The sequence below is a fragment of the Hyperolius riggenbachi genome, chromosome 2 (assembly GCF_040937935.1).
Source record: "Hyperolius riggenbachi isolate aHypRig1 chromosome 2, aHypRig1.pri, whole genome shotgun sequence".
Lineage (NCBI taxonomy): Eukaryota > Metazoa > Chordata > Amphibia > Anura > Hyperoliidae > Hyperolius > Hyperolius riggenbachi.
The window spans coordinates 17956553-17972665 of NC_090647.1; the positions used below are offsets into that span (position 1 = coordinate 17956553).

The 16113-nt window shown below is 44.4% G+C and overlaps 1 protein-coding gene across 1 annotated transcript in view; it reads left to right on the forward strand.

The window, feature by feature from the left end:
• LOC137544643 (ecto-ADP-ribosyltransferase 5-like) overlaps positions 1-15658 on the forward strand; it is a 39443-nt gene extending 23785 nt beyond the window's left edge. The window contains exons 3-5 of the mRNA XM_068265739.1: positions 9245-9277; positions 13325-13552; positions 15206-15658. Coding sequence (XP_068121840.1) covers positions 9245-9277; positions 13325-13552; positions 15206-15315 — 371 coding nt within the window. The 3' untranslated portion in view covers positions 15316-15658. The remainder of the gene's footprint in view (positions 1-9244; positions 9278-13324; positions 13553-15205) is intronic.
• Positions 15659-16113: the final 455 nt, after the last annotated feature.

Genomic DNA, 16113 nt, shown 5'->3' on the forward strand with positions numbered 1-16113 from the left:
GCGAGCTGCCTGCCTCATTGACTGCCTGCTGCCACACACTCATCCTCCTCCTCCTGCTGCTGAATTTACCTCCTGCTGTCTTTGTGTTTCCACTGCCAGGGAGCACATACAATGGCGCTTCCAACATGCGTGCGCCCACCAGCTATTTGTTACGCTCAAAAATAGCTGCATTTCTTTAAAAAAAAATTGAAAAGAGAAATACGTGAAGAAGAATAAGACTATATTGAAAAGGAAGGAGAAGATGAAGAAGAAGAAGAAGAAGAAGAAGAAGAAGAAGAAGAAGAAGAAGAAGAAGAAGAAGAAGAAGAAGAAGAAGATATAGAAGAAGAAGAAGAAGATATAGAAGAAGAAGATATAGAAGATATAGAAGAAGAAGAAGAAGATATAGAAGAAGATATAGAAGAAGACGATATAGAAGAAGACGATATAGAAGAAGACGATATAGAAGAAGACGATATAGAAGAAGACGATATAGAAGAAGAAGAAAGATAAAGAAGAAGAAGAACAAGTATATACAGTAACACTACTGAACAAAATTAAGGACACAACTTCTCTTTCCACATTTTTTTTTAAAGGAACATCCCCACATAATCACTTGCTGTTGTTACTTGGAAAAAAAGAGGTTTCTTGCATCATTCACCCTCAAAACAAGTGTTGGAAGCTATTTAAGGCCAATTCGAATAGTCAGCTCGAATAGTTAGCTCGAATACCGACTCGAATAGTGAGCTCGAAGTCCGAGGTCGAATCGAATAGTAAAAATTATTCGACTCGAATATTCGAATGACCTCGAATAATTTACTATTCGAATTCGACCAAACTCGAATTTTAAAAAGGGGTATTTGAGCACCACTAGTTGAGAGAGCTGAGATCATGATCATGATATTCTAAGCTGTTTAACCACTTAAAGACCGCCTAATGCTGATAGGCGTCGGCAGGTCGAAGTGGTGTTTCCATGGTTCCATGTCAGTTAACAGAGGGTGTCTCCGTGAACAGCCTGAGAGCCTCTGATCGCGGCTCGCAGGTGAAATGTAAACACACAGGGAAGAAATCCCCTGTGTTTACATCATACGGCGCTGCTGTCGCAGCAGCGGCGTAAAGGAGATCGGCGATCCCCGGCCTCTGATTGGCCGGGGATCGCCGCCGTCTGATAGGCTAAAGCCTATTAGAGGTGGTACAGGACAGATCGCCGTCCTGTGCCGCCCACTGTGACCAGGATAGGGAGGGAAGGAGAGGGAGGGGGAATTGCGCTGCGGAGGGGGGTTTGAGGAGCCCCCCCCCCCCCCCCGCTCGGCCACACAGAGTGGCGGCGATCAGACCCCCCCAGCAGGACATCCCCCTAGTGGGGAAAAAAGGGGGGAAGTCTGATCGCCCTGCAGCAATCCTGATCTGTGCTGCGGGTTGGATAGCCCACGCAGCACAGATCATCCAAAACGAGCCTGCTCCAAGCACTTCCATATCACCAGCAGCTGTTGAAAAAACAGGACTTACCGATGTCACACCGCATTCTCCCGCCACTACCGTTATTCACGTCACTCTTCCTTCACTGTAGCACCCTCCCTTTGCCATCACTATGACGGCAGAGCTCCCTGGGCCGGTCAGGGGCCATTTTCATTGACTCCTGACCCTGTGAACAATGTGAGCCAATGTGATTGTCTCATAGTGATCACAGGATCAGGACAGGAGCCAATGCAGTCTGCTCCTGACCGGCTCAGGGAGCTCTGACATCATACCGCTGGCAGAGGGAGGGGACTGCAGTGGTGAGAGAGCGTCGCAATCACCGGTAGCGGCGGGGGTGCAGCGGGGATGATTTAAATCTACGCCCTGGCAGAGATAACAGATGCCAAACAGGGCGTAGATTTCAATCAGCGCGGTCAGGAAACAGTTAAAGATATCTGTAAGACTATTGTTTAATTTTAGGTTTTGAAGTCAAACTGATGAGGAGAAAACCTGGGAGAATATAACAGGGATTTTCTAAGTTTAAAGTGAACCTCCGGACTAAAAATCTACTCAGCAGAACTGAAAAGGCTTGATGTTTCTTTAACAGTTTCACGGCATCAGAACTTTGTTTTTCTTAGCAAAGAATCATTTTTAGCTGCATTTTTAGCTAAGCTCCACCCACCAAATAAAACTGCCTGGGCTTTTTTTTCCTTGATGCTGTGCAGAGCATGATGGGATTTCCTATGTTGTTGTTCACGTTGCCTAGCAACTGGGAGGGGTGATCAGCACACATGACAGTTGGAACTGTGTCTCATGCTCCCTGTCACCTCCTTTCAACCAAAAAGATGGCTGCCCTCATGAAATCAAACATTATATTACCTATCTATTTTAATTAACGTAACTAATGCAACTTAACCTATTTTGGTTCCTGGACGAAGAAACTACGTCCAGGAACCATGCGCGCTACCGTGCGCTCCCGTGGCCGATCGTGCGCGTGCACACGCGCTCCCGGCCCGCGGTTCGTTAGCCAGGCAATCAGTGAATCGGGCTACGGTGCCCGATCACTGATTCCTCTCCCCCACTGAAAAAGCGACAGCTTCTCTCGGAAGCTGCGCCTTTTCTGGCTGTTCCCTCCCCGATGCGTCACTCTAAGCGTGTGTTACGCTTAGAGTGACATCATGTAAACAAACTCATGGCCGCCATCTTGTGGCCAAAAAGTAAAACTACAACAAAAAGTTAAAAAATTTTAAATCAACACACAATTACATTAAAAAAATATGGTCTACATCCCACCCTCCCAAAAATACCCAAATAAAATGTTTAATATAAAAAAACAAAAAAACTTTACAATTAAAAAAACAACAACATGTAAATATTTACCTAAGGGTCTAAACTTTTTAAATATCAATGTAAAGATGAAATATTTCTATATTTTTTTTATTTTAAACTTGTAAGTAGTGATAGATGCAAAACGGAAAAAATGCACCTTTATTTCCAAATAAAATATTGTCGCCATACATTGTGATAGGGACATAATTTTAATGGTGTAATAACCGGGACATATGCTCAAATACAAAACGTGAGTTTTAATTATGGAGGCATGTATTATTTTAAAGCTATTATGGTTGAAAACTGAGAAATAATGAATTTTTTCCGTTTTTTTTTTATTCTTCCTGTTAAAATGCATTTACAGTAAAGTGGCTCTTAGCAAAATGTACCCCCCAAAGAAAGCCTAATTGGTGGCAGAAAAAACAAGATATAGATCAGTTCATTGTGATAAGTAGTGATAAAGTTATAGGCTAATGAATGGGAGGTGAACATTGCTCAAGTGAAAACGACGGAACGCAAATGGGTTAATGACAGTATGTTTGTTTAGGCTGAAGTTCCTCTTTAAGTTAAGTTGAAGTTTCTAAGTTGTTAAACAGGTCACAGAAAATCACCTGAAAAGTCCCTAATATTTGCTGGTGATTTATTCCCTGACATTGTAAACAATAAAAGAATGAATGCTGTTTTCCCTGTTGTTTCCTGGACACAGCTTGGTCAACACTGCAGGTAACAGATGCGTAATAAATGGCCAGAGATCACAGGCGTTTCTTCAGAACACAGCAATTCAATGCTTCCCTCTGCTGAGGAGGTTACCTTGGCAAAATCAGAACGCGAATCCTGCCGGCGTCTAAACACAGAGAGACGCAACATGCTTATGAAACAGTTTATGGCTTGAGATGAGACTTTGCACATTACAGAACTTATACATTGTGTCAGGCACCCAGCACAATGGGGTTGATTTACTATAACAACTAGCGTGCCTTATCAGAGTTAGTGTGCCTTATCAGAGTTAGTGTGCCTTATCAGAGTTAGCGTGCCTTATCAGAGTAGCTTAGCGAGTGCTACAAACTTATGTCTGCTAATTGGCAATGATGAGAGCTCCTCTTGTCCTGCCCTGAGCCCCTGCGGGTCCAATCACTTTACAGGACATTATCTGCGCACCTTGATTGGCCCAATAGGCTGCCTGTCAAGTTTCCTGTCAAGTGACGGGCAGCCTATTGGGCCAATCAAAGTGCAGGGATAATCTCCTGTAAAGTGATTGGACCCGCAGGGGCTCAGGGTAGGACGAGTGGAGCTCTTGTCATTGCCAATTAGCACGCATAAGTTTGTAGCGCTCGCTATGCTACTCTGATAAGGCATGCTAACTTTGCTATGGCATGTTAACTCTGATAAGGCATGTTAACTCTGATAAGGCACACTATTTGTTATTGTGAATCAACCCCAATGTGTGCTGCATAGTTAACTGTGTACAGTGCCTGTTTCTGCACCTGTTGTCAAGCAGTAAGGGCCCATTCATACTTGAAAAAGGCGAAACACTAGCGCTTAACGCTACCGTTTTGCATGGGTGATTTTACTGTGATTATTGTGATAAAATGACTGTACAAATCTGTGTTTGATAAGATATCGCGATTAGTGCTTCTATAGCATGCTAATCGCGCTCGCATAGCAATCGCCCAAAAATGCTGCATGGAACGCATTTGCGATTGCCGCTAATCACAAAACACCCGCGATTGGAAATCGCAGCAGTGAGATCGCTGCCATATAGTTACTGTTGCACTGGCTCTTTGGCGATTAGCGGTAAACGACCACTAATTGCCCTAGTGTGAATGGACCCTAACGCACTACATACAGTGTAATACATGCACTGCCCCTGGAGGTGAAATGGCAGTGGTGCAATACGTGCACATTACACTGCATCATGCATGGGGCTTCATGCGCGAAATGCTATTAAAAGTTACATGCTCAGGCAACACACATAAAGTTTACCAGGTGTTAAAGTGGAGCTGAACTCTTACACAGGCCACAAGGAAAATAGAGAAATGCAACCTGTATGTTTTAGAGAGAAGAGCCTTTCTAATTCTAATTCCCCTTTATTTTCAATTAATCATAGTGTAATATGATCTCTCAGCTGTGTCAGCACAGACATTCAGCATGCACAGCTTTTATGTAAACACAGGATGTTAAAGGGGTTCTGCGGAATGAAAAAAAAACAAAAACAAACTGACACCTGGGGCTTCTATCGGCCCCCCCATAGCTGACATGTCCCGTGCCGTCCTCCTACGATCATCCGTTCCCCGCCTCCGGTCCCGGTATAATTAGCCCTCTAGCGTGACTGCGCAGTAAGCTACCGGAGATGCATAATTCACCAGTGCCGGTGGCGGAGAACAGATGATAGTAGGAGGACAGCGCGGGACATGACAGCTACAGGGGGCCGATAGAAGCCCCAGGTAAGTGTCAGTTTGTTTGTTTTTTTACATTCCACAGAACCCCGTTAACCCTTTTCTACTTCCATGAAAGCAGGAAGTAGATGCACTGCACATTTATTTCAGGAGTTCTGTAAGCTGTAACAAAGAACTGTTTTTCTTTAAAGGTTATTATGCTGTTGCTTATCTGTTAGAGCGCAGAGGGAGTTCTGAGTTCAGATCTGCTTTAAGCATACTACAGTATTTTACCAGCATTTTGTGTTTACAGCTCCAGTAGTGAACATAGCGTAAGGAATCAGGAGTGTCAGTAAGGCCCCACAAAAAGTTGTTATACAACAGTTCCCATTTATTAGTGCCAGTGTTAGGCATAGGCAAACTAATCACTTGCCTAGGGAACCAACTGCTGGAAGGGGCAGTAGAGGACTTAAAAAAATGTCACAACCAAGAAAAATGTAAAATAAATAAATAAATAAAAAAGCACAGATTTATGTCTAAGAAGAGGCACGATTCTGGATCCTCCAGATGCTGCCCGCATCCCCCTGGCCTCCACCGTTGGCACGCGCAGATCCCGCCGGAATATATCAGATAAGAGCTTGTCAGATATCTTAGGTGACTTGAGCATTATGCTGGGGGATGTTTGTATTGATGTGGCTTCATGTTGTCAATTTAGTTGCACAAATGTCTTTTTGCCCCTGACGAAGTCCTCTAGGGTGAAACATGTTGATCACCATTTTGTACTGTATATGCTGAACACCCATTTATGTTCCACCTGCATACATTTTTCAGCATAGCAGGGCCAGTAAACTATTGAGTGAGTGACAGTCTGTAGGTTGCATATGATTAGTGATGCACATTGCATGTGTTATCTGCAGTTTATACAGATCTGTCTTTGGGCAATGCTCTGAAGGGTGCCTCACACTTGTCTAGCCCTGTATGCTACAGCCTTGGGGAAATAAGGGGGGAAAGATCATCAAAGACACCCTCTAGTACTTTACCAGCAACCTTAGGCTCGTTCTTTCCACTTATACGTGGTTACATTTAGAAATTTGTATTGGTTGCATTACATGTATCAAATTTATAGTGGTATATATTGCTATATCCTGTACTATACGGCTATTTCTAAAGGACTTATGTGTTGTATAGCATTATTTCCCCTCCACAAACTTTTTGGTTTTGTTCCAGGATATCTTATGTGGCCAGTACTGCCATGTCTGTATAGTTAGCACAGGGGCCAGGAACCTTTTTGGCCGAGAGAGCCGTAAACACCACATATTTTAAAATGTATTTCCGTGAGAGCCATACAATATATTTCAAACTGGCACAGTGTGCATGCCCAGCAGAGGGCTCACGCTCCAGTTGCCATATATATACAGTTGATCCTCCGGACAGCGGTAGTGTCAGACACATCTTCAGCTTCCCCTGGGTTTCATCAGCATCAGCAATATCCCTGAGAGCCAGACAGGAGAAATACCGACTAACAGTTTGTACAATTAGCTAGCTGACTTGGGGGTTGGTTCACTTTGTACGAGATACCTGCACTTTGGCCCAATAGGCTGCCTGTCAAGTGACAGGCAGCTTATTGGGCCAATCAAAGTGTGGGGATCTTGTTGTTCTACAAAGTCACTGGACTTGACAGGGACCAGATCTCTCAGTCCCGCTGATCTCTTTGGCTGCAGTAGTGGCTGAATCACACATCTGAAACAAGCATGCAGCTAATCCAGTCTGACTTCAGTCAGAGCACCTGATGTGCATGCTTGTTGAGGAGCTGTGGCTAAAAGTATTAGAGACACAGGATCAGCAGGACAGTCCGGCAACTGGTATTATTTTAAAAGTAAAAAATCCATCTCCTCCTCAGTTTAGGTTCCCTTTAACCACTTGCCAACTAGGGCTTTCTGCACTGATCGGTGCTGCGTGGGCTCTACAGCCCACAGCATCGATCAGGAGTGCAGCAGGGCGATCAGACTACCCCCCTTTTTTCCCACTAGGGGGATGTCCGGCTGGGGGGGTCTGATCGCCGCCGGCTGCGGTTGCTTAGTGGGGGGCTCTTCAAAGCCTCCCTCCGCAGCGCTTTCCGCCCTCTCGCCCGCTCCCTCCCTCTCCCTTCCCCTGTGAGCTGCGCAGGACGGATTTCCGTCCTGCGCATTGAAGGATAGGCTTCAGCCTATCATATGCCGGCGATCCCCGGCCAATCAGAGGCCAGAGATCGCCGATCTGCCTTACGGCGCTGCTGCGCAGCAGCGCCGTACGATGTAAACAGCGGGGATTTCTTCCCCGCCTGTTTACATTTTGCCGGGGAGCCGCGATCGGCGGCTCTCCGGCTGTTCACGGAGACACCCTCCGTGAACTGACATGGAAAGGACGCTCGATTGAGCGGCCGTTTCCATGGTAACCCGCAGACAACCAGTTTACGCCAATCGGCGTTAGCTGGTCGTTAAAGAGGAACTGTAACGACAAAACGGCCCCTGGGGGGTACTCACCTCGGGTGGGGGAAGCCTCAGGATCCTAATGAGGCTTCCCACGCCGTCCTGCGTCCCTCGGGGGTCTCGCTGTAGCCCTCTGTACAGCGGGGACGCAATATTTACCTTCCCGGCTCCTGCGCAGGCGCTCTGACGGCTGTCGGCTCCGAAGTAGGCGGAAATACCCGATCGCCGTCGGGTCCGCTCTACTGCGCAGGCGCAAGTTTCCGGCGCCTGCGCAGTAGAGCGGACCCGACGGAGATCGGGTATTTCCGTCTATTTCCGTGCCGAAAGTCGCCACAGCGCCCCCGCTGGAGCCAGCAAAGGTAAATATTGAACTGACAGTCGGCACAGTCGCCGGCTGTTCGGAGGACTGCAGCGAGACCCCCGTGGGACAGAGGACGGCGTGGGAAGCCTCATTAGGATCCGGAGGCTTCCCCCACCCTTGGTGAGTACCCCCCAGGGGAGGTTTTTCATGTTACAGAGTCTCTTTAAGAGGTTAAAAGATAATCAGACACAGCTAATGCCAGAACAGAAGGTGGTAAAGAACGATACTATGGTGTAAAGATTAAGCAAGTAGTCCGTCCGCAAGGTTCTCTGTAAAATCTGTATATGGAGACCAAAAGCCTAAATTTCCATAATTCATTCAATGATCATATCAATGATGTACATGGTCAGAGCTGTGAATGTGCCATTTACTGCCCATTTTCCCTGAAATGTTTCCTGCCCGGTCCTCGTCTCAATGTCTGACCTCGTTTGATTAGCATTTATTAGTATACCTAATTTAGGCTTTAAAGGACATCAGTGGTGAAAATAAACTGATGAAAAAAACAATTGTATGTATCCTCCTTCTCCTAGAAATGACTTTTTTTTTATTTTATTTCATATGTAAATCTAGTTTTTAAATTTTTACTGTTTTTTTTGTTTTTTCCTTAATGACACATTCATTGAAGTATGCGAGAGCTAAAATCTATGAATTATTGACCCTTTTTATCTCTTTCCTGCTCTCAGAAGCCATTTTCTGCTAGGAAAGTGGTTTATAGTTGTAATTTCTTATCGGTGAGGATCACAATGTTGTCTGACCTGGACAGAAACTGTCACTTGCATACCTGATGATTAACACTTTCAGGCAGAGAAAGAAAAAAAGGAACACAGCATAGTTATTAGTGTGCTTGGCACTGTACATATGCATGTCTATCTCATCATGTCACTTCAGGTATCCTTTAATAGTCGGACTATTGGTAAAGTTCTGTTACAGATACCGCAAGGGTGAAGAGGCACCCAGGATGGATAAAACTTCATCAAAAGCAACAAAAATAGAAAATATGGAAGTAGCTTACCTCTCCAATGAAACTAACAAGATGAAAAAAAGTAGATTTTATTTGCACAAGCAACGTGTTTCGTGGCTACAATCCCACTTCCCCAGGCCAAAAAAAGTGCCACTGTTGAAAAGTCCAAAAGCACAGAGAGCGCCCCTCTCTGTGCGTTTGTGGCATCCCTACTACTGTACTAGCCAGTAAAATAATCAATAATGGATCTGTGATATACCTAAATCTGAATATTAATCCTGTTTTTTTTTCCTTTGTGTGTTTGTTTTTGCAGTTGAGAAGAAGCCAGAAGCCACCTGCATCTCAGGTGAGACGATATAGAATTGACTGGTAACTATGGTAACTACCGATGTACTCATCTCTTAAACATGAGCCTAAAGGTGGCCGAACTCGCTACATTTTTTATTTAATTTTCTCGAATTTAACAAAACCGATCGTTTTTTAGTTGATTGAAAGTTCTGAGGAAGTTGTTTGAGGTATAAGATACATGTGTTAGAGAATTACACAATTAAAAAAAATAAATTGAACATAGTGAAAAAGTTGCTTGGATTGAAAAACATTCCACTTATAATCAACTTTTGATCTTTTTGTTTTTTTGTTTTTTAACATGAATACCTTTTTAATATGGATTTTCCAAATGTAACATCTTTGTACACCTATCTGCCATCATCATTTTCTGTTTAGCATTACAATTGCCACTGATCACCACATTGCTACTTACAGGGGGATGTAACATCTCTGTACATCTATTAGTATCTCCTGCCATCATCATTCTGTGTTTAGCATTACAGTTACCACTGATCACCACATTGCTACTTACAGGTGGATGTAATATCTCTGTACAGCTATCAGTATCTCCTGCCATCATCATTCTCTGTTTAGCATTACAATCACCACTGATTACCACATTGCTACTTACAGGGGGATGTAACATCTCTGTACATCTATCAGTATCTCCTGCCATCATCATTCTCTGTTTAGCATTACAATCACCACTGACACCACATTGCTGCTTACAAGGGGATGTAACATCTCTGTACACCTATCCGTATCTCCTACCATCATCATTCTCTGTTTAGCATTACAGTTACCACTGATCACCACATTGCTGCTTACAGGGGGATGTAACATCTCTGTACACCTATCAGTATCTCCTGCTATCATCATTCTCTGTGTAGCATTACAATTACCACTGAACACCACATTGCTGCTTACAGGGGGATGTAACATCTCTGTACATCTATCAGTATCTCCTGCCATCATAATTCTCTGTTTAGCATTACAATCACCACTAATTACAACATTGCTACTTACAGGGGGATGTAACCTCTCTGTACATCTATCGGTATCTCCTGCCATCATCATTCTCTGTTTAGCATTACAATTACCACTGATACCACATTGCTACTTACAAGGGGTGTAACATCTCTGTACATCTATCAGTATCTCCTGCCATCATCATTCTCTGTGTAGCATTACAGTCACCACTGATCACCACATTGCTACTTACAGGGGGTGTAACATCTCTGTACATCTATCAGTATCTCCTGCCATCATCATTCTCTGTGTAGCATTACAATCACCACTGATTACCACATTGCTACTTACAGGGGGATGTAACATCTCTGTACATCTATCAGTATCTCCTGCCATCATCATTCTCTGTTTAGCATTACAATCACCACTGATTACCACATTGCTGCTTACAAGGGGATGTAACGTCTCTGTACATCTATCAGTATCTCCTGCCATCATCATTCTCTGTGTAGCATTACAATCACCACTGATTACCACATTGATGCTTACAGGGGGATGTAACGTCTCTGTACATCTATCAGTATCTCCTGCCATCATCATTCTCTGTTTAGCATTACAGTTACCACTGATCACCACATTGCTGCTTACAGGGGAATTTTACCATCTCTGTACATCTATCAGTATCTCCTGCCATCATCATTCTCTGTTTAGCATTACAATCACCACTAATTACAACATTGCTACTTACAGGGGGATGTAACCTCTCTGTACATCTATCAATATCTCCTGCCCTCATCATTCTCTGTTTAGCATTACAATTACCACTGAACACCACATTGCTGCTTACAGGGGAATTTTACCATCTCTGTACATCTATCAGTATCTCCTGCCATCATCATTCTCTGTTTAGCATTACACTCGCCACTGACACCACATTGCTACTTACAGGGGGATGTAACATCTCTGTACATCTATCGGTATCTCCTGCCATCATCATTCTCTGTTTAGCATTACAATTACCACTGACACCACATTGCTACTTACAGGGGGATGGAACATCTCTGTACATCAATATCTCCTGCCATCATCATTTTCTGTTTAGCGTTACAGTTACCACTGATCGCCACATTGCTACTTACAGGGGGATGTAACCTTTCTGTACATCTATCAGTATCTCCTGCCATCATCATTCTCTGTTTAGCATTACAGTTACCACTGATCACCACATTGCTGCTTACAGGGGGATGTAACATCTCTGTACATCTATCAGTATCTCCTGCCATCATCGTTCTCTGTTTAGCATTACAATTACCACTGAACACCACATTGCTGCTTACAGGGGAATTTTACCATCTCTGTACATCTATCAGTATCTCCTGCCATCATCATTCTCTGTTTAGCATTACACTCGCCACTGACACCACATTGCTACTTACAGGGGGATGTAACATCTCTGTACATCTATCAGTATCTCCTGCCATCATCATTCTCTGTTTAGCATTACAATTACCACTGACACCGCATTGCTGCTTACAGGGGGATGGAACATTTCTGTACATCTATCAATATCTCCTGCCATCATCATTCTCTGTTCAGCATTATAATCACCACTGATATCACATTGCTGCTTACAGGGGGATGGAACATCTCTGTACATCAATATCTCCTGCCATCATCATTTTCTGTTTAGCGTTACAGTTACCACTGATCGCCACATTGCTACTTACAGGGGGATGTAACCTTTCTGTACATCTATCAGTATCTCCTGCCATCATCATTCTCTGTTTAGCATTACAATCACCACTGATCACCACATTGCTACTTAAAGGGGGATGTAACATCTCTGTACATCTATCAGTATCTCCTGCCATCATCATTCTCTGTTTAGCATTACAGTTACCACTGACATCACATTGCTGCTTACAGGGGGATGTAACATCTCTGTACATCTATCAGTATTTCCTGCCATCATCATTCTCTGTTTAGCATTACAGTTACCACTGATCACCACATTGCTGCTTACAGGGGGATGTAACATCTCTGTACATCTATCAGTATCTCCTGCCATCATCGTTCTCTGTTTAGCATTACAATTACCACTGATCACCACACTGCTACTTACAGGGGGATGTCACATCTCTGTACAGCTATCAGTATCTCCTGCCATCATCATACTGTGCTTACCATTACAATCACCACTGACATCACATTGCTAGGTATAAGGCCCGGTTCACATTAGCGTTCCCTGTCCGGATCCACTTGATCGGATCCGGACCGTATACTGTACAAACGAAACGTACGTTCCGCATAGCAATGCAAAGGCTATGCGGACGTTCACACGTGTCCGCTCCGTACAGTACGGAGCCGGACCGGATCCGGACTCCGGACACTTTTCCAACATGCGCTATTTTTTGGGTCCGGATCTCCGGCCCACGCACCCGGACCGGAGCCGGACCTGAGCCTGTCAGCACCATCCGGAACACAGAAACCAATGGGAAACGGAAGGCACAGAACACACTGCCTACAAAAACCTGACGTTCTACCCCACTTCCTATGCGTATCCAAGCGGCCATTTCGGATGGGGACACATGGGCCAAGCATGTCTGGAGTGGAGCAGCAGTCACAGACGTGCTGGAGCTGTTTGGCAGAATGTCGGAGGTGGAGGTGAGGCCTACAGCGGAGGAACCTGATTCTACAGGTGCACCAGGTGCACCTTCTGCTGACCCCAACATTTTTTTATTTAAATTTCGCTATTTTTTGCCCACAGATCCGGATGGCAGCCTGATGCATGCCTGATACAAACGTACCGGATCCGGATCGTATACGGATCGGAACCGTACGGTTTCGATCCAGGTCAGGTCCTGATCCGATCAGGATCCGGTCCGTTTGCATGGCAAAACGCAAGTGTGAACGGGGCCTAACTCCTTGATTTCAGCTTGTTAATCAAAATAAATAAATAAACCAAGTACAGTAACAGTTACATTGTATTATTATTTGACCTATCAATCACCGTAGCACAGAGCAAATTAGATCAGTCTCAGTAGATGTTGCCTATCTTCTCTTTGGATTCTCACCCATGTGTCTTCTATATTTTAAGACATAATAACAGCGACTGTGAATAATGTGAAGTACTGCCAAGTCCGGATGCCCTCGATTGAGTATGAGGAACGGATCACCGTCCTGGAGGACCTCCTAGCCAAGAACCACGATAAGTGGGACAATTACCAGACGGTCATCATATGGACCATAAAACAGCTGCGTTCTATAGCGGAAAATGTAACGCTTCTTAACAACACCCTGAACTCACTGCGACAGGAAGAAATGGGTAATCTTTCATGGAGGCTATAATGAGATGGAGTCTAGAGTGAAAGCATTTACAAGTCTATAAATATCATCCAATAATTTAAAGCAGATCTGTGACTTTTAAAAAACTTAAAACAAAACAAAAAAAAATAACAGCTGAATCCTTATGTTTTCTGCACACCATGTGCGTCTATTCTGCCGCTTTCCACTGCTGTGTTTTTAAAAACGCATAGAAAAGCATGCATTTTCAAGCTTATTTCAAATGCGTTTTAAGCTGTTAAAACGCATTTAAATGCATTAAAACACCTCAAATGCGTTTCAAAAACGCTTGAAAATGCATGCGTTTTTATGCATTTTTAAAAACGCAGCAGTGGGCTCAGGCCCTGAGGGGGCAAGGCTGTCATCTATGACATGACAGCAGTGGGCAGAAGTAGGTAGAAAAAGGGGCGGAACTGCTGTAACAGCTCTATCTCTCCTTTTGGCTCACATATTCAACTTTGTGGATGAAAATGAATGGGCAGTATACGGGAGCAAGCTGTGGCATAAAGCGGAGGAGTTCTAAAATTTTCAGTTTGTGTATGAAATGAGGCTTTTGAACATCCTTTCTTGAAATGTTGGTCACCTGGCCGCAAGCAGCTGAATGTTTCAGTATTTTTGGGCGGGGCTCTTGCTGCATGGATGACATGATCCCGCTGTAGGCAGTGCAAGGGGGCGGGGCACCGTCAGATTTTTTGAGAACATTGTAGCCTATAGCAGCGACAGTCTTTGGTTCGGAAAGTGGAATGATGATGCAACATTTCTGACTATTGTCAATTCATTTCACACGTAATTGTAATTATGATGTGTAATTTTGCAATGATGCATAATTTGTGAAAATATAACTTGCTCATGTCCACAGATTTCAATGTAGTTTTGAGAAAATATGTTTTCTCAAATGCAAAAATGTGTTTTCTGTCTTATGCCTCAACCTCACTAGAGGTATGATTACTTCCGGATTTTAGGATTTAAAAGCGGTGCCATTTTTTCACGTTTTCAAAGATTTAGCAGCACAGCAGATGCATATTTTTGTACTGTTGCACCTGATGGGTAGAGTCCCGGGATCTGGCACAATGGCAGGTGCATATTTTTGTAATGTTGCACCTGCTGGGTGGAGTCCCTGGATCTGGCACCGTAGCAGGTGCACATTTTTGTAATGTTGCACCTGGTGGATGGGGTCCCGGGATCTGGCACCATATCGGGTGTGCATTTTTGTAATGTTGCACCTGCTGGGTGGAGTCCCAGGATCTGACACCATAGGGGGTGCATATTTTTGTATTGTTGCACCTGGTGGGTGGAGTCCCGGCATCTGGCACCATATCGGCTGCATATTTTTGTAATGTTGCACCTGGTGGGTGGAGTCCCGGGATCTGACACCATAGCGGGTGCATATTTTTGTATTGTTGCACCTGGTCGGTGGAGTCCCGGGATCTGGCACCATAGCAGCTGCATATTTTTGTAATGTTGCACCTGCTGGGTGGAGTCCCAGGATCTGGCACCATAGGGGAATTGAGTAAGGGGTGAACTGCATTTTATTCTATCCCTCAGACTTTCATTTGTCATTGCTACATTTAAACAAAAGTACAATTTGCTTTCTCTATCACTTACCTCAGCTGATCACATCTTTATTTATCACCAGATGCCAGAAAGGAGCTGCAGGACAAAGTCTGGAATATGAACAACGTGTTACTCATGGTCCTGGCAATCGGAATCTGCATTATAGCAAAGAATCTTAACATCTTTTTATAAACTACACAGGAAAGCTTCGGATCTCATTAACTCCTCCGCAGTATACATGCTTATTATGCCTCTCTCCATAGAAGAACACCGAGGAGTATGAAGAGAAGGAAACCTTTCACCATAAAACTCTACTCTTAGGTGGAGATGTTCGGGGTTAACTTAAAGGGCTTGATTCACTTAGGCCAGGGGTCTGCAACCTTTAAGACATAAAGAGCCACTTGGACCCGTTTCCGAAAAGAGAAAAAAAACTGGGAGCCGCAAAACCATTATAAAACAAATCGTTAGCAGATATGACCCCCATATGCACAAATTGTTAGCAGATATGACCCCAATATGCACAATCCTTCAGCAGATATGACCCCAATATGCACAATCCTTCAGCAGATATGACCCCCATATGCACAAATTGTTAGCAGATATGACCCCAATATGCACAATCCTTCAGCAGATCTGAAAAGAAAAACCCATTTACTCACCTAGTCAGAAGACCTCCTGTCACGATCTCCTCCTGTCCCGACCTCCGGTCCCGACCTTGTGGCGCGCAACTCCCACGATCCTCTTCCTACGTCACGTCCTGCCTGCATTACACTGCAGGGCTACGGGAAAATGGCCGCCCGAAGCCCTGCACTGCACTGGTCCGGCGGCCTCTCTGATAGGCTGCCGGCCAGCGACAGCACACGTCACACGCGCGCCGCAGCCACTGACACTGGAGCCGCCTAGGAGCCGCAGCGAAGGTGAAAAAGAGCCGCATGCGGCTCCGGAGCCGCGGGTTGCAGACAAATAGCATGCCTTATCAAAGTTATCACA